The 20,843-nt window shown below is 35.6% G+C and overlaps 1 protein-coding gene and 1 non-coding gene across 2 annotated transcripts; both read right to left on the bottom strand.

Moving 5' to 3' along the window:
• Positions 1-4,496: 4,496 nt before the first annotated feature.
• LOC122086538 (protein NSP-INTERACTING KINASE 1-like) lies at positions 4,497-8,754 on the bottom strand. The gene is made up of 11 exons (XM_042655442.1): positions 7,999-8,754; positions 7,784-7,916; positions 7,598-7,669; positions 7,368-7,511; positions 7,145-7,216; positions 6,998-7,057; positions 6,778-6,875; positions 6,249-6,395; positions 5,812-6,153; positions 5,339-5,718; positions 4,497-5,237 (listed from the first exon to the last, which is right to left on the bottom strand). The coding sequence occupies exons 1-11, from the start codon at positions 8,099-8,101 to the stop codon at positions 4,917-4,919; spliced, it is 1,872 nt and encodes a 623-aa protein (XP_042511376.1). The 5' UTR covers positions 8,102-8,754; the 3' UTR covers positions 4,497-4,916.
• Positions 8,755-19,720: 10,966 nt separating this feature from the next.
• TRNAH-GUG lies at positions 19,721-19,792 on the bottom strand. Its single transcript has one exon. It is a non-coding gene; the product is annotated as a tRNA-His (tRNA).
• Positions 19,793-20,843: the final 1,051 nt, after the last annotated feature.

Here is a 20,843-nt window from a genome sequence, read left to right as displayed (position 1 = left end):
TTTTTTTTTTTTTGCAAGCAAACAAGATTTGAATTGGAATGATATGATTCAACATCACGTTCTTGTACTTTTTTATTTATTTATTTATATATATTTGATTTTGATCATGACTGTTCAAAGGGAAAAGGATTGTGCAAATTCCTATGCACATTTTCTCACCTCCGACCAGTGAGCTTCACACACTCTCCCTTCATTAAAATCCCCAACTAGATGATTTGATTTTCTACTCCTCATTGGTCGGAAACTACACTATGACTTCATAGTGATCCCTCTTCCCATTTTAAACTATAGCAAACTTCATGCTAGAATCTGATTTAAGATCATGCCATTGATAGCTTTAGAAATAACTACAATATTTTGACCTTTTTTAAAAAAAATTCACATGGACTCTAGCTCGACTATGTTCCTTTCTCATTTACCTAAATATTATATGGGACCATGGGAAGCCCCTAAAACTTTACTAAAATGTTTGGCTTCTCTAATGATACAAAAAAGTCTACGTGGAGAATCTGACCTCTATGAAACGTGGAATTATTCAAGACTTTGCAAGCTAAATTAGCTTTAAAAAAAAAATATATGTAGCACGATTGCTATCTCTGAACAAGAAGGAGATATGAATTCTGAGAGAATAACAGAGCAAGATAGCATCCTGAAACCAATACCAAGAGCTCCACAATTAACATGATCTCTGAAAAATAAAATTAACAATCAACAAAGAGTCGGATTAATGTAAAAGTCTATGAAACCTATATTTACAAACAATGAAGGCTATCTTGAAAAGCCTTCATCTCAGCCACGGAGTTGGAGCACACCCCATAAAAGTTTGAAAAGGCTGCTAGAATGTGTCCATCTTTATTTCTAATGATTTATCCACCTCCACTAATTCTTGGATTTTCTTCTCTTGCACCATCAACTTTAAGCTTAATAGCATTAAACGGTGGATTCCAATAAATAGGAGTATGCCTTATTGTCTAATAAGAGGAAGAACTTGTAAAATTAGGCCATCCCGCATAGATGGGGGTTTTTAAACTTCAATGGGTAGGGAATTTCACGAAGCCACAACTTTAATTTTTTTTCAATAATTAACACAGTTGTACGTCCCCCCACCCCCACCCCCAAAACAAACACAATGCCTTTTTTTGTCCATTTCCTTCCATAACTCTTAACCAATTAAAGAGGAACCTAACATGTAACGTATACACAAATATCATTAGTGCCTATTTAGGATTGTCAAAATAACAATCTCGCTCGAATCTACTGAGTGGGAACATTCTTCACGTCCAACAACCTCTCAAAAAAATCCCAAACATTAGGGGCGGTTCCTCTTTTAACGAGTGTGTGGGTGGTGGTTTCCCTCCATGACTCCCTGTAATATAAGCATTTAGAATCTGCACAATAAAATACATTAAGGCATCATTTGTAGGAATCTTACCATTTAGGATATGCCAAGAAAAAAACCTATTTTTTGTGGGGGGGCGTTTCATTCCACAACCACTTAGAATAAGCAATTTTTGGCTAAGGGGAGTGGAGCTCATTCCATACCGATTTGATGGAGAGAATTCCATCACTTGAGGGAGTCCAAACTAGCATATCCACTCTATCAGATAGCCTAAAGTTGTTGTTTATTATGGGAGCACGAATAGAAACAGAATCAATGAATCCCAAGGCCTCCTCCTTGTGTATCAAGCACGTCCACATGGTCATCTTGGAAGATTTCCACTCTCTTGTTGGCAAGGTAGGTTGGTCCTAGGAGAAAACTATGATTCATTCTAGAATACAGAACATGTTGAAACAACATGTAGAATTCGACCGGAACCTCCGACTAGCATCACCAATTTTCCTCCTCATACAAAACATCCCTAACTCGAACATTAATATCAATATGCAAAACCCCATCGACGAAGTCAATTAAAGGACCCGACCCAGCCAATTGTCAAGCCAAAACAAGACATTGACATGACCAATTAACCACCTTGATTTAGATAGTAAAGTTTTTTTTTTATCTGATTAGATCATCTCCACGTCTTTAATCCCACTATACAATTGTTGACTAAAATAATGTGATCCCCCCTTACAAATTTTAATAAGAAAAACGGAACTCCAAAGAGATCTTTTATTAATGATACGTCATAGGCCTTTTGGTCTTATGGCGAAACTGAAATCCTGTAATGACTTGACTCCAAACCCGCCTTCATCCATAGGACCACAAGTTGAAAGAGAGAGACAAAATGAGGTAACAACATTGTAGATATTCCCGATTGTGATTTTTAATGGAATACACATGTTGATAAAAAAATGTATAAGAATCCAAGATCAGATTCTCATACGAGGACCTGATAAGGACTCAAAATTAATCTTGAGTGCAGATTTGACCAGAAATAGAGAGAGAGAAGAGAAGAAAGACAACTGACCATAGATCTAAAACTCTCAACTACCCTACACTAAGTAGTAAATAGTGTAACAATATGTAACCCTCTTGGCCCATCCAGAAGGTCCTTTGTCTGACCTGGAAGTGGTCATGCAAAAAAAAAAAAACCAAATAAATGTTCTTTGTACTTTAACTTCTAAATTTAAATAGAAACAATATTAAACACGTGAATCATTTTCTATATACAAAATAAGAAAATATTTAAAGTTAAATCATGTTTCATGTTCGTGCATGCATATCTGTACCTTGTTTTTTAGCTATACATTACTGAAAGTTCATGTATCCTTTGCCAGCCCACTAGGCCCAATTACTATGGGCCTGCCCAAAATAGTTATACGTAATACTGGGCCAGTCATGCCAAACATTGCCTTACGAAATTGGTATATATTTTCGGCAAAAGAATGCTACCTCCTAGCACAGGTACACGCCAGCAAGTGCAGCCAATGGGAAGATGCAAGTGAGCATTTTCAACGCGGGGCAACGTAGCCTTCTCACACTCACTATGTCTAAGTGTAGACACACTCCAAGAGGTAGCATTCTTCTCATAATTCGATTAAAAAGAGTATATAGGAAATGGTTAAAACAGATTTCAATTGGAATGGAATGGTATGGTTCAATTTCACCTTTTTACACTTCTTTTTTTATATTTCATTTGAATCATGACTGTTCATTTAATATCTTAAAAGAAAAATAATTTCTACAACACTAGTGTGTAGATTCTTATGCATGCTCTCTCACATCCCCACTCGTGGATCTCGCCCCACTAGATGATTTGATTTCTACTCCTTATTGTAGGAAACTACACTTTGGCATCATAGTGATCCCTCTACCTGTTTTATATTATAGCAAACATGACAGGGAGACATCAAACATATATATATATATATATATTGTAGACTGCTTGAACTACGTTTGACCTGATCCCTATCCTGAGGTACATAGGTAGCCTAACAAAGTTATGTTTAAGTTCAGTCCATGTATATAATACATCCTTCTTTTATTTTCGTCAATCTTATTTGCTTTGTGGATTCAATATATTGATCTTTATCATGTTTATATTAAATTTGCATGCTCTCTCACAAGCTTTATTGCTTTCACACCTTGCAATCTAGTTTAAGATTAGATTTATTCTAATATATAGTTTAGGAATGGTCTAAATAGAATGAGACCGGCATCCCACCATTCAAATTGGCTTTCTAACATCTTAGCCATAACCTTGAGCCTACTCAGAGATCTCAGAAGATTAGAAGCCTTATCCATTAGTCATGACCCTCTTCTAGGTGGTGACTCCCAAGAAACCTTTCACCTTCTCCAATGATTCCAGAACTAAGAGAAAAGCGATTCATGCAAGTATTTTCCTCATAAACCTGCGGATAGAAATCATACTAAAAGTAGGTATAGATTAAGGGCCCATTTGATACCATTTCAAGAAACGCATTTATGTCGTTTCTAATGAACACAGAAACGGCAGAAACGGAACAAAAAGCATTTGATAAAACTGTTTCATTTCACTTATTTTCAGAAATAAAAATTAAAATTTCTACCTATTTATGGTTAAAGAAACGACCCCGGAAATAAGTTCTACTTATTTCGCCGTTCCTGGAAAAGACTCGTGGCCATTCTTTCACTGGTTACTATCGACTTCCAGAAACATGACTTATCAAACACCTTCAATTCCATTTTTGTTTCTAGAAACTGAAATTTATGCTTCTGTCGTTTCTTGAAACAAAAACAGCAGAAACATTATCAAACGGTCCCTAAATTGCCTACTATGGTTGCAGCTGTCATGCTTGACCTCTTTGGACAATCTCTTATCTCTCATTGTCATATTTACCTCTTCAGTTCAGTTTTGATGAGCAAGATCATCTTTACCTAGTGGATTGATGAAAAAGGAAGTTAGAAAAATAATGGAGGTTTTCGTGGTTAGGTCACACTGTCACAGTACAAAACGGAGTTCCATGCTCATGCAGATCAACTCTTCATTAAAATGAACAAAAAAATGGCCCAGATCAATCCTTTTCAACTCTAGAAATATATGGATAGTGCGGGAAGAAACATTGAAAAGAAATTGAAAGGAATCCCTGCAATATAGACCGTATGCTTTGCATATATATGGTACAACAAATAAGTCCTGACATCCTTGAAGAGCAACATGTCCTTTTATACCCTTTGCTTTAAAATTTTCACTCAACAAACAAAACCCATTTCAATAGCATTATTTCTTACAAACTGTAATGACTCTTTGGACATACCCAGAAAGATTCTTTACTCAACTGAGAGAAAAAGACAGAAATACTCAATCTAAATAATGTCCTTCTGTTCCTCAAATCATATTATGTACAGAAAATTAATATTGTAAACCTTTAGATGAAAAAGAAATGTGATTTGGGTTTTTTTTTTTTCTTTTGGGTAGGGGGGGGGGGATTCTCTGGCATGGGATCTATTCCTTTTTATATTTATTAAAAATTATTCCTTTCTGAGAAGTAAGTCACCTTGGTCCTGAGAGCTCCATTGCTTGAACAAGTAATGAAGAGTCATCGGTGAGATCCGAATACCGCTCTGATGAGGAGAATTCATGAGCTCTGCATTTAGTAGCATCAGCTCTTTGAGAAGCCTCCCATCTCTCAGCAAGCCCATCACCTTCTAGCATTCGAACCACTTCAGACATCTTCGGTCTATGTCCTGGAAGGAACTGGGTTGATAAGAGAGCTACTTGAACCATCTCCTCAAGTTCAATTCTGTCATAGTTGTTCTTCAGATCCTTATCAACAAGCATATCAAGCTTCTTCTCTTGGTGAAGTTTCTTCACCTGCAATTATGACCAAGAATGATGCTAATAAGTTATGGAGACATCTCTGATCATCCCAAGGTGAGAAAGATATGGATATGTGTCTATGTAGTTGTGCTTACCCAGTCAAGCATTACTCCTTTCTGATTTGCTGCTTTACCAAATTCTAGAGCTCTCTGACCTGTGATTAATTCAAGTAAGAGGATTCCAAACCCAAATACATCTGTCTTCTCTGAGGATTGTCCTGTGGAGAGATATTCAGGGGCAATGTGTCCCACAGTTCCCCTCACAGCGGTTGTCACGTGTGAATCTCGATGATCTAAAAGTTTCGCTAATCCGAAGTCTCCTACCACTGCCTCACAGTAATCATCAAGCAATATGTTAGCAGCTTTCACATCCCTATGAATTATCTTAGGGTCACATTGCTCATGAAGATACAATAAGCCCCTTGCAGCTCCCAGTGCTATTCTCTTCCTAGTACTCCAATCCAAGGCTGGTTTTGCTGGAACAGAAAAGCAATTAAGGAGTGAATGTTTGCAATAAAATTGGAGTTTGAAATTTTAATGGATGTTCAGTCCTTAAATGGCAATATTACCTTTAAGACGGGAAGCGACACTTCCATTGGACATGTAAGGATAAACAAGAAGTTTCTCTGTTGTTGTCATACAAAAACCAAAGAGCCTGAGAAGGTTGCGGTGCACTGCTAGGCTGATCATCTCAACTTCGGTCTGAAATTGGATTTCCCCTCCAATTGCATTTGCATCTTTGAGCCTCTTTACAGCCACAAGAGTCCCATCTTGGAGATACCCTTTGTAGACATTACCAAATCCCCCTTTCCCAAGAATGTTTTTGCTGTTGAAGTTGTCCGTCGCATGTTGAAGTTCCCTGAATTGGAATCTCCTCAAGTTGCCAAGGCAAACTTCTTCATGATGTTGATCTGAAGTTTTTAAGGGATGGATGGATTGTTAGTAATAAGGATGAAATTTTGATCATGCTTAGTTTGTCAGATTATTATCCGTTCAGTTTACTAACCATTGACGTCAAAGAAGATCTGCTTGTTATGTCTATGCCTCCACCAAAGAAGTCCAAATCCAAGGATGAAGAGACAGATAAAGCCCAGACTCAACCCAAAAGCAAGGGCCACCTTATGACTTTTGGGTCTCCTTGAAGATTGAGCATCTTGAGAAACATTAGAATCAGATATCAGGATCATCATAAGATAGGATAAATGGAACTAGATTTTGGAAAAAAACAGAACCAGAGGAAACCTTTGTTTACACATAATGAGGAGTTTAGTTATTGAAAGTAACTGGTGGGGAGCAAAAGTGAAAAATGAAAATCAAAGAGTTCTAATCCAAGGTATGAACAGAACTTGGAGAACAAAAAAACTGTCAATGGGTTAATGGAGTATTGAAAACTATGTTTGAACCAGTAGTTCATTAATAAGTCACCAGACAAACATGAGAAAAAGTCTTGATCAAGGGCAGTATTTAAGTCTAAATAGAATTTTGGGAATAAATTAAGGAAATTTTCAAGATGCTGGCAATCTAAGATTCCATACCCTGTGAACCATTAGAGCTGAAGCTAAGTGGCTTCAGCATTGTTCCATAGCAGTCTTTCTCCAAGCCTGTTGCGCAGATTAGAGGGTTTCCCACAATGCTGCATCAAAAGAAGGAAATAAAAAAGAACAGAAACAAGTTCAACATCCAAAAAAATTGATGGAAAAGGATGGAAAACAAGGAAATAATTAAGAGTAAATTATTTTTAGTGATTTAATTTACTTGAATGTTCTTGCAGGAAACCCTGGCACTGGACCACTAAGATTATTATAAGACAAGTCCCTGTAAACCCCCCCAAAAAAAAAAGTTAGGTACAAATTCCATTAGAGAGGGAAAGAGAGTTTAAGATGCAATAAGTCAAGAGATTACAGAAAGGCAAGCTGGGTCATGTTAGCCAAAGACATAGGCAATTCTCCATAAAGAGTGTTATTGTTAAGCCTCCTGGTCCAAATTCAAAGCTCATGATTAGATTTACACAAAAAAATATTTCAAAATGTAATTTCCTGATCAGATAGAAACCAAAAGGTTTAAAATTAGGAAAAATAGAAAAAGGACAATGGTAGCGTTTCAGCTCACTAATTTTCCTACTTACAGGTATTGGAGCTTTCGCAGGCGGCTCAATGATGATGGAATTTCACCACTGAAGAAATTATTTGAAAGATCAAGTGTCTGAAGTTGTAAGAGCTTCCCTAACTCTACTGGAATTGGTCCTGATATGTTATTGTTCTGTAATAGCCTGCAGAATATGTAACCCAAAATTAAATACATTGAATGAGATGTTTCAAAGCCTTCATTATCATTGTGTTTTGTGTGATTTCTTACACTTTCTGGAGATTAGTCAAGTTCCCTATACTTGGAGAAAGAGTCCCAGATAAGTACTGACTTGGAATTCCTCTGCAACAAGACCATAACTTCAAATAAGTCTTCTGCATCTTTTTCAATTTTAATTATATCCTATTTTGTCGTGTAACATCACAAGCAAAGCTTGATTTCTGCAATTGTACTTACAATGCAATGACCAGACTTTCAGAAGAACAAGTCACCATAGACCAGCTACATGGGTCTACAGCATCTCCATCCCAATCATCTAAAACACCATGAGGATCCTCCAAGGAAGCTTTAATAGCAATTAATGCTTGAACTACAATGGCCATGAAAAAAATGAGAAAAAACAAGCATGCATTCTGTAGGAACAGAGAAAACCAGGGAAGAATTCAAATTACCTTCAAAGTTGACACCTTTGGGAGAAAGTAAACAAGTTACAGGAGTCCAAATCCAGAACCAAGCCACAAAACAGATGACAGTATTTCTTCTCCTTGGTTCCATTGAATTTTTAAGAGTTCTAAAACCAGAAACCCAGGAGACAAACCTGGTTGGGGACTTGGGGTAATAAGAGAAGTTAATAGAGTCAGTAAGAGTTTGATTCAGTCAAACACACCAAATTCTCCAAGTCTCTTTAGTTTTAGGTGATGTTTACATGACAACCCCCACTAGTAAAGCTCCCTCCTCATGCTTCCCATACCAAGAAATCCACTCACATCTGTCAGAGACCCAAGAAAGAAACCATAGGTTTGGTGATTGGTAGCATAGAGAGAAAAAGGTACAGAGAGAGTAGAGAGAGAGAGAGAGAGAGGTAACATGCCTACCACTGGTTCAGTAGAGTAAAGAAAAGAATATATAAAAGTGAAGAAAATTTTAAACATAAACGAGAATAGAATAGAAGAACCCCAAATCTGGATATGTTCAAAAGAGGAGAAAAAATGGAAAATCCCAGTGTGCCAATAATGCAAATGTATAAACAACGCAAGGTGGCATTTTCCTTTAAAATCTGAAACAAGGTAAGGATTAACAAATTTAAAAATCCAAAAAAAGAAAAAAAATAATTCTTTGGTGGGTCAATGGGTAAAATATATTAGAATGGAGAAGATGGGTTTTCTTGGATTGTAAAAATGTATAAATGAGGAGCCAGAGGAGAGAGAGAACACATATCAGTCCAGAAATTGAAATAGAAAAAAAAAAAGAAGGGGAGAGAGAAAGTAGTTAGTAGGATTAGGTGTGGTTTGGTTTGGGGAATCCAACATTCCCTGAGATTTTCCATTCAATAAAGTCTCAACTAAAATCTAAAAAAAATTAATGTGAGGATCTCGAGAAATGGATTGGCTCGAGATTGGTGATGTAATAGCTCCTCGTGAGATCTTTGTTGTGGGAATTATTTATGAAAATCCTTTCTTTATTAGCTTTCTTCTTCTTCCAATATCGGTGTTGGGTTAGCTTTGTTTTGCTTTATTGATTCCACAGTCCACAAACTTCAAAAGCACACTCACACTGTCAGCACAGTCAGCAGACTAGTCCTTCCCATTAACCAATCAAGAGACCAAACTTTAAAAAGTAAAAGCTGCCACCACCTCTTTCTCTCTCTAAATTATGGGAGAACACTCACCCTGCAGTTGCAGTGGTTGTCAAAGTACACAAAACACATTTTTTTTTTTTTCTAGGCAACATAACGCATAAACACTCTTTCATGCTACATACTAATGCTTACCCTTCCTTTGATATTGTGATTGTCATTTTTAGGTTTATATGAGTATTTTGGTAAAATAATTGAATAGGATTTCATTATAAATTTGTAAAGAAGATTTGTTCTCTACAATTAATTTAAGGGAAGTGTGAGAATTTGCGGCTGTTGCCAAGGTTTCAAATATGGATATTAGATCGGCAGAATTGTATTAGTATTGGTCGAGGTCGATACCAATCCTAGATTGGGTATCAGTATTAAATCGAGGGTAAAATTGTAAAAAATTATTTTCTTCTTTTTTTCTTACATAAAGTAGGGAATCGACCGATCTAGGTTGATACGGGTTAAAGTCGAAACCGACTCATTTCCGAAGATTTAAAACACTTATTGTAACTAGGAGTATCAATTCCAGGCCCGACCATTTAAAACCCAAACCAACCCAACTCGATTAATAGGCATGTCGGGTTGTTCATGGTGCAAGTCTGTTACCCGATGGGTGCTCGACCGAGATCAATGGATTAAATGGCCGATTCAACCCAACATGTTTAAAGCCCACTTAGAGCTCGTTTAGAGCTTGTTTTCTAAGCTTAATATGTTTAAAGTCCGATTATAGCCCCTTGAGAGATAAATATGTCGTTAGCTGATTTAGCCTGATTAAGGATTAGCATTCGGCCTACCGTTTATAAATGGGACCATGCCTAGCATATGAGGATTGATTACTTAAACAAATCGGTCATAGTGCAAGGTCCTAAAATGGAGAAGTCCGATTAGACCTAACCGATTGACATCTCCTAATCATAATCCTATTTTCAATTAATAATTGAATATATTTCATCTCACCCTTAATCTTATTAGCGTTATGTGATTATATAACCCTATTTTTCTACATCATTGTAAATTCTCAATTTTTTCCACCGAGTGAGTCAGGTAGGGAATTAACATGATCCATGATTGCCGGTAACTCAGCCAGATTGATCAGATCAGGTTCTCTGTCCCCCACAAAGGTCTTCAATCCAATAGTAAGGGGGACTTGGGAGCCAAAAGGGCGTCAACACAAGTGGGTGGGGGATTTGACTAAAGATCCTAGTGAACAGATGCACTGAAGATATATATAACCAAATGAGTAGGAAATAATTATTTGATATATCATCCTCCGTGTGTTTGAATGGAGGGTGTAGCTACTACTTTTATTTGATAATTTAGTACAAACCCACATGATTTTGTGATGTGGCAGTGCACTTGGAAAGAAAAATAATATATATATTATGAAGCATCCAAACTAGTTGACACCCTTGGGACCCCACCCTGTCCTTTCCATCTTACAATGTCACTCCACCCTGGAATTCTACTCCACCACCACCACCACCACCACCAAATGTTCTCTACTTGGAAGCTTGTAGAAAGAAATGTGTTAATTATATCCTCCTTACCGCCCTTAATTAAGTTTCTTATCTTCTCTTTTTCAGTTTTGTTTTATTTTGTTTTGTATCTCCACACCATCCCCACCACCTTTTTTTTTTTTTTTCCTTCTTTCTTTTTTTAAATAATCAAATTTTATTTAAAATAGAAACAAGCGTATATTTGAATCTATAATTACACAACACCTATAGATGAAGAAGTGACAAAGATTAAAAAAAGAACTTTTTTTTTCATCTTTGTTACTTCTTATTAATCGATTTTCTCCTATTCCATCGTACATTTTGCACGATGATCACTTTCCTTGAATATTACTTTAGGAATGACAAGGATGTAGAAAACAAGAATCTAAATCGATGCAAAAAACAAAATGGCAAATAATCATATAGTCCCACGCAAGATTTTACGTGTTTCGTAAAAAAATTGCCTACATTCATGGTAAGTTGAGATATATTTCACTATCAATGAAGAATAGGACTACAACTATTTGTCTTCCGCCCTCTTTCAGATTGATTACAAAGAAAAAACTTTCGTTACAAATTTATAGTGAAAACCTGTACAAATAATTTACTAAAATACCCATATTGGTCTGCTTCAAATTTTGAATCAACAATCTTCTTCTCTTTTTTTTTTCTTTTTTTTCTTTTTTTTGCAAAGTTGGAATATATTCCCTCTTTTAGAGGTAGTAATTCAAGATCTATTAGCTATGATACCTCACAGACTAGTATTTAAATAGCATAAATAAATTTGATTAGCAAGAAAGTGAGCAACTCACATGTGGAACATCCCTAACATAGCCAAGCAAAGTAGAAGTAATTCATAGTATTTGTGAAACAACTCACAAGGAGACATGTCTGTCCCACCTCTTGCTTTGTGAAGAGGATGATGTTTACACTTAGTTCACTTTATCACCATAGCTCCCCTTTCCACATCAATAATTTGGTCATGGTCATGGTCAGGACTCCTGTGATTAGATCTTTTAATTGTTATGTAGTCATTTCTTATTTCCTTATCTTCTAAAGAGAATCTAGCCTTTTCAAAAGAAGATTACCAACTAAACTTGTCATTTTGATCTGACTAATTTCATCTATCTTAAGAAAAAAAAAAATTTCTCTGAATAATATGGATTTCAACATTGTCTTTAGAATCTTTAGCAAAAGTTAATGGACTACAACTGCAGGAATAGCTTTATCACCGCAAGATCTACTGGTCACTAAATGTGGTATTAGTAGTCTAATGACCCATAATTTTTGTTGAATATAGTCAACACCCTTGGTCCTTGGATGTTTCAAATTAGTTTCCGTGATGAGATACTAATCTGAATCTTCTTTCTCCAATATGTTTATCTTATCGATGCCAACGGAAAAAAGCGCTCCCTAATCACACAACTCTTACACAGAAAAATGAAAGGAAAGGAAAGGGAAGGGAAGGGAAGGAAGTTGCCCTCACTTCGGTGAAATAAAAAAACCCCACCCCTGTTGAGCCATATACACCCCTCATTGGCTCCTGCACTAGGAGGGGCTATGCTATGCGACTAAGGAGTGTTCTTTTCCCTATAAAACTAGGACTAAAGGTAACACTGTCCAACCCAAAACCCCAAGCTTCTAGGTTTCATGGTGTAGATGCCCTTTTCCAAGGTCACAAGCTTAGAAACTGCACATTGTCTGATTTTGAAATTTTTAAATAATTTTAAAAATTGAAGACTCAAACTATTACTTTATTTTAGAGGAAAAGAACTTTGTGGGGGAGAGTGGCACCTACGCCCAAACATAAGAGGGGGCAAAATGACTGCCCCACCCTGCCGCCATGAAAAGAAAAAATGTTGCCCCTATTAATGCTTCTGTGTGTATTCAGATTGGCTACTACACATGCACAGAGGCCATGCCCCACAGAAAACACTTCCCCTTTATTTTTATAAAAAATGTGTTAAAAAACTGACACATTTTTCCTAATAGGCATCTAAATGACTAATAGATATGACTATTGAAAAACTTGTTTGAATGGTTAACTCACGTCTTGTGAAAAAATACATGATTTTTTGACATATCATTCGGAAAAAACCATTAGCAATATCTTTCCCTCTCTTATATAAAGAGGGGATTTAGTCCATTTCTCTAACAACTAAGAAACAATCCCAACTTTAGTTTCTCTTGGCTTTCTCTACCATTGTTTTGTATCCTATTGAGTTCAACTCTGAAATATTCCAACGTGGCCTATTAAGCAAGTGCAACGATACTGGAAGGATTACGGGGTTGTTTTATCTTAGAGGTTGATTTGCAAGAATTTGGATCGCACAATAGTCTACAATCTCAAACGAAAGTGTCAAGTGGCAGGATTCAACCTCACAAATTCCTTAAGTTTTTCCATGTATTTTCAGATTCGTAATTCTATTTATTGTTTATCATCAACATAATCGATTGGGTTTGTCTACAGTACAAGATAAGTACATACTCTTTCCGCTATTTTACTTTGGAATATTTCCAACACTAATAATCAGCATGAGATTAAAATCCTCTCATTCCTAGCCATGGAACTACAATCGTTGCATCAACTCCCTCCACCTTTGGATCATGGGTCCTGATGCATGGACAATACATTTTAATACCATTTGACAACATTCAACCCAAAAAAATTAACTTCACAGGGTGTGAGAGCCCTTTCCTAAGGTCATAAGTCTAGCAACCACACTGCATACCTGACTGATGTGGGATTAAATTAAAACCACCAATCCCTAACCATGAAGCTGTAATTGCATCAAAAGAAGGATTGACTAGAGATAAAAGTGATCCACCCTAGTATAAAATGATCATGAATCTATGTGGATAGGGATTAAAAACCATTCATATATAGTTCTTTTGAGTGGTGCAGCTTTGGGGTCCCCACCCCCTTAACTTCAAAATTTCCCTGAAATTGACTTAACCAAGAGAAAAGACAAGGAGTAGCTTCTAAGGATCAGAAGCTGATCAAAATTTTTTTTGTCACAATAGCTGTAAGAGTATCAGTTGTCTATGTTCTTCTTACTTACATTCTAATTGCTTAATATAATTCCAAATTTGAAATAATTCCCAAATCAAATTGTAACAACCTGAAGACAAACCTATTCAAAGCCTTTGTCTGCTGTGACTTCAATCACTAACTCCCTCATTTCTGAAAGGTCTTATTCATTTGCTCTCAGTGCCAGCCCATTGATAAGCATGTAACAATGAAAATGGAATTGCATTATTTTCTTCCCAAAAAGCTGCAGATGGAATTGTCTTTATAAAAACATATAACACTTCTCATAATACAAGCACAAGACAACAATATGAAATATTTGGAAGCAGAGAATCATGAATTTCTTTATGCCTAATACTCTTGAGTCTCTGACAATGTAACTCCTAATCATTCCATTTTCTGGCAAGACAAGATTCCACATCATGGTTCATTGAATCTATATCGGATCTATCAATTTGTATCAGTATCGGCAGAGACTAATATCAATTCCTGACCAACCTCGGGTTGGGAGTCAATATCTCATTAAAAAAAAAAAAAAAACAACAACAACAACTTTTTAGTGAAAATAAGTGTAAAATCATTCGTATTGATACCGATTACTAAAAATTTTTTCCTGATGGCTTAATAAAAAATTAGAAATTTGAAAATCAAATTTTCAGCATTTTAGTTCAAAATATCTTACTTTTATCCAATGGTAAACGAAGTTTGAATTGATTAATTATTAAATTTCAAAGTCAAATTCAATCATATATTATAAATTAAGCATTTTCCTTTCTATTTTCTGCCACCAGTATGTTTTCAACCATTTTCCAAAGAGTTCAATAATATCATAATTTCAATGTATTTCAATAGATTTTCAAGGTTTTATTTCACCATGATTTAGTCCCAACCTTATCTGTCATGTCTTGTATATTATGATCATTGAGAAAAACTATCTTGTGTTGGTCATCAAGAAATCATATTAGACCGAGGAATCTACACTCATTTCACTAGTCAAATTTTACTTTTTAACAAGGAAATCAAATATTTTAAGAGTGACACATAGTGAGAAAATAACAAGAATATCGCTAGATTAATTTCATTATAAATGAATTTCAATATTTTAAATTCAATGGACCACTAATTTCACGTGTGGCTATTCAAAGAATAGCATGTCCATCCAATGTTCCAAACTTGCAATAACTATCCATTTTTTTATTATTTGATATATTTTTTTAACTAAATATCTTTATGAACCGAGTTTTTTCAAGGCCATGAAAAATGGATTGTGACGCATGAAATGGAGCGCAGGGATATTGAAAAAGTATTTTGGGGGAAATGTTAAAACCATTATTAGGGTTTGTGAACCCTATGATGGTTGGTGAATCATCCTCCACAGGTGAAGGAAAACTTTTCCTATCATTATAATCAAATTTATTTATTTTCACAATTCCCACAATCATGCTCGTTTGTCGTTCCATATCACCCATTGCACTATCCTTTGAATCTGTTGAACATTCAATGGAGTCGCTTCCAAACAAAATTGGCCCATGGATTCCTTGTTGTAGCCCTCTTGAAAAAGCATCTTGTGGACTGCCTGCATGCCATAGCCGTCAAATGCAGTGAGAAGTTAGTTTTTTTTCAAAGACAAGGGCAAAAACGCTTAGTCACGCGACCCCTACGCCAGACATAGAGGAGGATAAATGATGCTCCCACCCCTATGAAAGTCAAAAATTCCACCTCCTATATATATGCCCATGTCCGCCCCTCATTAGCACTCATGCTAATGCAAGGACTTGCGACTAGTAAGGGTGTCAGTCAGCTCGATTCTGGTTATTCAGTTTGATTTCAGTTCCTAATGATGATAAGGTGAACCAAAACCGAACCAAGAACCAACTCAATTCCGTATTTAGATACGCAAGCCAATTTAATTCGGCTTGGTTTGGTTTTGATTCCAATTTGGGTCTAAAATGCAGTTTTAATTCGATTTTGTACCTCGATTTTAATTTGATTATGGAAATGTTCCACTTTTGGACCATGATTGTGATGGACCAAAGGCCATAATGGGCTCAAGTTATGGGCCTTATGGCCATTGCCAACTCTAAAATTGTCTAAGCATATAAATATGTGATGATAAATTGCCAAAAAAAACACTTACCATCTAAAAAATCTCTTAACGATATTAGGGTTTTTTATATTTTTGGTTTTAAGAGCAATTCGGTTTGGTTTCAGTTCAAACCGATGGTTCTTACACCCTAAATCGAAACCAAGCCGAACCAAGGTCCATACTCACATGCTCAAACTGAATTTGAACTGAACCAATTCGGTTCGATTTGATTTGGTTAATTTGACTCGGTTTTAGATTCGGTATTCGGTTTGGATTTGAAATTGACACCCTTAGCGATCAAGATGCATTCTTTTTTCCAAAAGGTACACATATGTCTAATAATGTATTAAAGCTACCATCAGAAATGATTAGTGGATGGTCAATAGTAGATTCTGTCTCAATATATTTCTAACTAGGTGTAGGATTATTCTGTATGAGCAAGCATTGTCTCACAAGTCTCTAAACTAAAGGTACTTCAATGCATTTCTCAATCCATACAAAAAGAAGAGAATTTATAATAATGATAAAAAATGAACAATAACAACAACGTAGGTTCAATTACCTGGGCATTATTCTTTTCTTCAGTGATTTTATTGAAAAGAAAGGAAGACAAAACAAATACACAACAACAGCAACTACAACCTAAAATGGATGGAAACACTCAATAGGAACTACATAACAAGAAGAGGTCTTGCAACTCCATCCTTAGCCTAATCATCAACTATTGAGTTAATGGCATTAGATTAGTCAAAGAATAAGGAGTAAAGATCTGGCTAGTTTCTTAAATTCTGGATATCTCACCTTATCAATCTGAAAGTTCACTCACAATTGTGTATCTAGCCATCAGATTAGAGGTGGCTTTCAGGGATCTTATCCATCCCTCAAACACTGAACTCGACCTGGCTTTAAGACAGATCAGAGTTACTGATCTGCTACAATTAAAGTTCTCTTATATTCTGGTTTTTAAGTTCCACATTTCACTATCTTGATTTTTGGGTTAAATCTGGCCATAGAATTGTTGCAGTAATTTGGTGTTTTGTTAATCTAACATCATCTTTCCTTTGACCCTATTGTTGACCTATTCTATTTTAGGGTTATTTGTGATCCTGTATTGGAAGTGTAATTCTGAACCTAGGTTGTCCTACCTGTCCCACTCCAAAGGTACAGCCATTTCACTAAATTATAAAAGAAAATTAAAAAAACAATACAAAAATGTCAATTTGTTTAAATGAATTCATGAATTCTTAATATGCACTTAATTTGTATACAGAATCTTACAAATACATAAAAGTGGACATTGGCAAAAATCCATGCTGTCAGATTTATTGTCAGAACATGTCAGTAACTAAATGGAACTCTGTGATTTTCCTAGTGATACCAAGTAATTCCAGGCTTCTACATGCCATGTTCATCAACCTAAAGCTAAGAATTTTTTTCAGAAAAAATTATTTACCATAAAATTTTTCTACCTACTAAGTAAATTTATTAATTTTTTCATAATATTTGCCACCAGACAGTATCTCCTCTTCAGGACACCCATACTAGAAGACAGAGTGCATACACAATTAATTAGAAAATCATCCCAAATACATGTTTCAACAGCTTTTTTTCATATTTCTGGTTTGGAGATTTAGGTAGTACCTTGTAATGGTAGTCCTTCCCTATTGCAGCAACCATTTTCATATAGTGGTTTCATATAGTTAATAAAAATAAATGTCTTCCATATTGAGGTTCTTGTTATTGCAATAAAACCATGCACCCACGATGGGTGAGACATCTGAAAAAAATCACTAAAATGTTCTTTGTTCATAAATTTTAACTCCCAAAAGAATTAGCATATGTTTCTTACTGTTTCACTTATTAAAGAGAGGTAATCATATCGAGACCGTGGTGGTGGATTGTTGTACTAGTCTCCCTGAGCATTAGTCGAAGTGCACGTAAGCTGGCCTGGACACCTTGGTTAACCAAAAAAAAAAGAGAGAGGTAACCATATCCTTGAGTCATCAACAGAGGATCGCACAAAATCAAACCACAGGCTAAGCCAACTAATTTTTCTTGGCATCTCTCATTTTTTAATATAAGCTTCACATTACATCATGGAAGAGAATTATGGTTGAAAAAGAAGCAATCAGGAGTGTAATTTAGGCCTTTATGTGGAATGCTTCAGAAGAGAATGATCCAGGAAGAACGTGGAAGAGAACTTCAAATCGTGCGAGCAAGATCGGAAGTGAGTAGTGATAGGTGGAGAACAAACGAAGATGAAGAAGAGAATTATGGTTGAGAGTCGCTGCTGGTTGCCGCGAGTTCCTACTAGTAGCCAATGCCGTTGCCGCTGTGATCGTCAGTGGTCTAAATTTATCTATTTGGGAGAAAGCTATAGTAACTTATTACATGGGTATTTTAGGTACTTCATATTTACTATGGTATTTTGATATTTAAAATAAAATATAATAGTTGACATCAGCATATAAGGTATATTCTTTAACAGTGACGAACGATAAGGGGTCTAAGTCTAATTTGGTGAAACAGAGGAAATGTTCTTATAATTGTGGCATTCTTCAAGGGGTGGTACTATAAATTACCCAAAAATAAATGATTACAAGATTATAAATTGCTGAATTGACTATTAATTTTTTACATTATTAGCGAGAATATTTTTGTAAGGGGAATTGTTAAAAATCATTGAATATTAGGTTATGAATAGAGAAATTAATTTGTAAATTGTAATAATGCTTCCATTGATTTCCTTTTTCATCATACAAAACTAGTTGGATAGTTGAATGAACAATTGGATAATAGGATTCATTCTACAATGTCAATATTAGTTATCTTCATTATCCATTGGTTTCAATATTAGTTATTTTTCCCTTACAACAATAAACCATTATTTAATCCTAAATTTAAAGTGTTTTTTTTTTCCGTCAAATCTTTTCACTATAAGTTACGAATGTAAGATTTCATTATGGTTCAAGCTCAATAATAAACCAATCTAAACCGGTATTAATCTTTTTTTTTTTAAATCCCGAATATTATTTGGGACTCGGGATAGCCCCTATAAATTTATTAAAAATGAAACTGATAATAAAAAGACAAGGGGGGACATAACCCGCCTTACTCAACCCAGGAGAGACAAGTCACTCTATCACTATCAAAACCCAAAAGAAAACCCTTATAAAATAAACTATTACATTCTAAAAACGGGTAAACCTGTTTTGTCCTCTCGAATGATGTAACTAAGAAGAGGATCATCACCATAGAAAATCGAATTTATTCTAGATTCACAAGCAAAATTAGCTAATCAATTCGTTGCTCGATTGCTTTCCCGAAATGAAAACGAGATGTGAGTTCTCAGAGAATCGCAGACGTTGATAACTTCCTGAAACCAATACCAACAACTCCATAAATTGCATGATCTTTGGGTAACCAGCTTAACAATCAAGGAGGAATCAGAATTAATATTAAAATCGCAAAGGCCAATTCCCCACACAATCTCAATCCATCTCTAAGGGCTCTCAACTCAGCCATTGAATTTAAATCGATATTAATCCGATATTGAAAAACAAAAATAAACCGAAATCAAACTAGACCAAAACCAAAAACTGAAGTTCCTTAACAGATTGGTTTTGATCTCCCTCATTCCTAGACCAAAACCAATTTAACCCAATCGAAACCAAACCAAACCGACCAATTGGCACCCCTAAAAAGAGCTTAAGACAAATCCTGAAGTGTTAAGAGAGAGAGAGAGAGAGAGAGAGAGAGAGAGAGAGAGAGAGCCAATCAACCCCATTGAAGATTATGAGGGGAAATGTGAATGAAAGGCAACCAAACAAAACAAAGAGCAAAATTTAAAGTACAAAAAAAACACGTCCTGTGAAGAGTTTAGAGAGAGATGGATCAAAAGGAAAAGTGCAAAAAAGAGCGTTGAACATTCTGATGTGGCTGCTGGGATTCGAGCCCAGGTCTCTACGGCCACAACGTAGAATTCTTACCACTAAACTACAGCCACATGGTTGTGCAATTGATTTATTAAAATATAATACTATTTAAAATCATCCCTCTCTTCCTTGTTACAAAGTGGTTCTAAGCACGCAAACTTTGAATGCAAAATGCTTCTTTTACTTACGACTTAGGTGGTAAAAGAAAAGGTTAATGTCCTCACAAATTTTTTTGTGCTATTGTAATCTTTATTGAATCTCAATCAAATCATTTTATATCGTGTGCAACTGTAATTGGGGAAATTGGAAAGAAGTCTAATACATTCTTTTGGACCGATCCATGAATCCCTTTCCATCCCAACCTCACTCTCTCTTCTCCCATAACCCAGGCGCCTACTTTAAATTGGGTTAGTGATTTTACCTGGACAAATGTTTGGAATGTTGCTTAATTATTTTCTCTGTTTTCTCTCCCAGTTGCCAATGACATCTTAATAATTCAAATTTCCTTGAACAATAACACTAGTGGTACCATTTGTCATAAAAAGGGGTGTTTACTACCAAATTGGACTCTCACATAAGTCTACTTGCTCATATCTTTGCTCTTACTTAGTAGTGATTCTTTTGGAAATTCAAAATCCATCCAAAATTTAAGATATTTTCTCAAAGAATTGCTCATGATGGCATCCCAACAAAAGATATTGTGGGTATATAAATGGATTGATATGGATGGAACTTCTTGTTTGTGCCATAATCAACAAGAATCCTTATAATATATCTTCATCTCGTGCGAGTTCACCAAAATGATATGGGCGGCTAGTCCATTGGGACTAAGAACCGAATTTCTTATTGCATCATCTTTCCAAGCTCTTATTATGTATATATTTAACTCTATGATTGTCAGAAGGGAAAAAAAATATTGGCACTTTATTATTACCTACTACTTTATATGGACACATAGAAATCGGGTCATCTTTGCGATGGTAAAATCAAATCCCTACCTGATTTTAAATCTTGTACAGGAATGGGTCTCTCAATTGAGAAGGTAACACAAGACCCGAAACCTGTTGATAATTGGTAATTTTAACCATTTTAAAAATATTGGGAGAGAAGGAGAGAAAAAAA

The sequence above is a fragment of the Macadamia integrifolia genome, chromosome 1 (assembly GCF_013358625.1).
Source record: "Macadamia integrifolia cultivar HAES 741 chromosome 1, SCU_Mint_v3, whole genome shotgun sequence".
Lineage (NCBI taxonomy): Eukaryota > Viridiplantae > Streptophyta > Magnoliopsida > Proteales > Proteaceae > Macadamia > Macadamia integrifolia.
This window is presented reverse-complemented; position numbering and strand designations above follow the sequence as displayed.

Excerpts from the sequence above, each read along its gene's own strand:
- LOC122086538 (XM_042655442.1), bottom strand. The coding sequence starts at position 8,101 with ATGGAACCAAGGAGAAGAAATACTGTCATCTGTTTTGTGGCTTGGTTC. Across the intron at positions 6,876-6,997 it reads TTTCCTGCAAGAACATTCAA|CATTGTGGGAAACCCTCTAA; the intron begins GTAAATTAAATC and ends CTTTTGATGCAG. Across the intron at positions 6,396-6,777 it reads CAGCTCTAATGGTTCACAGG|ATGCTCAATCTTCAAGGAGA; the intron begins GTATGGAATCTT and ends ATGTTTCTCAAG.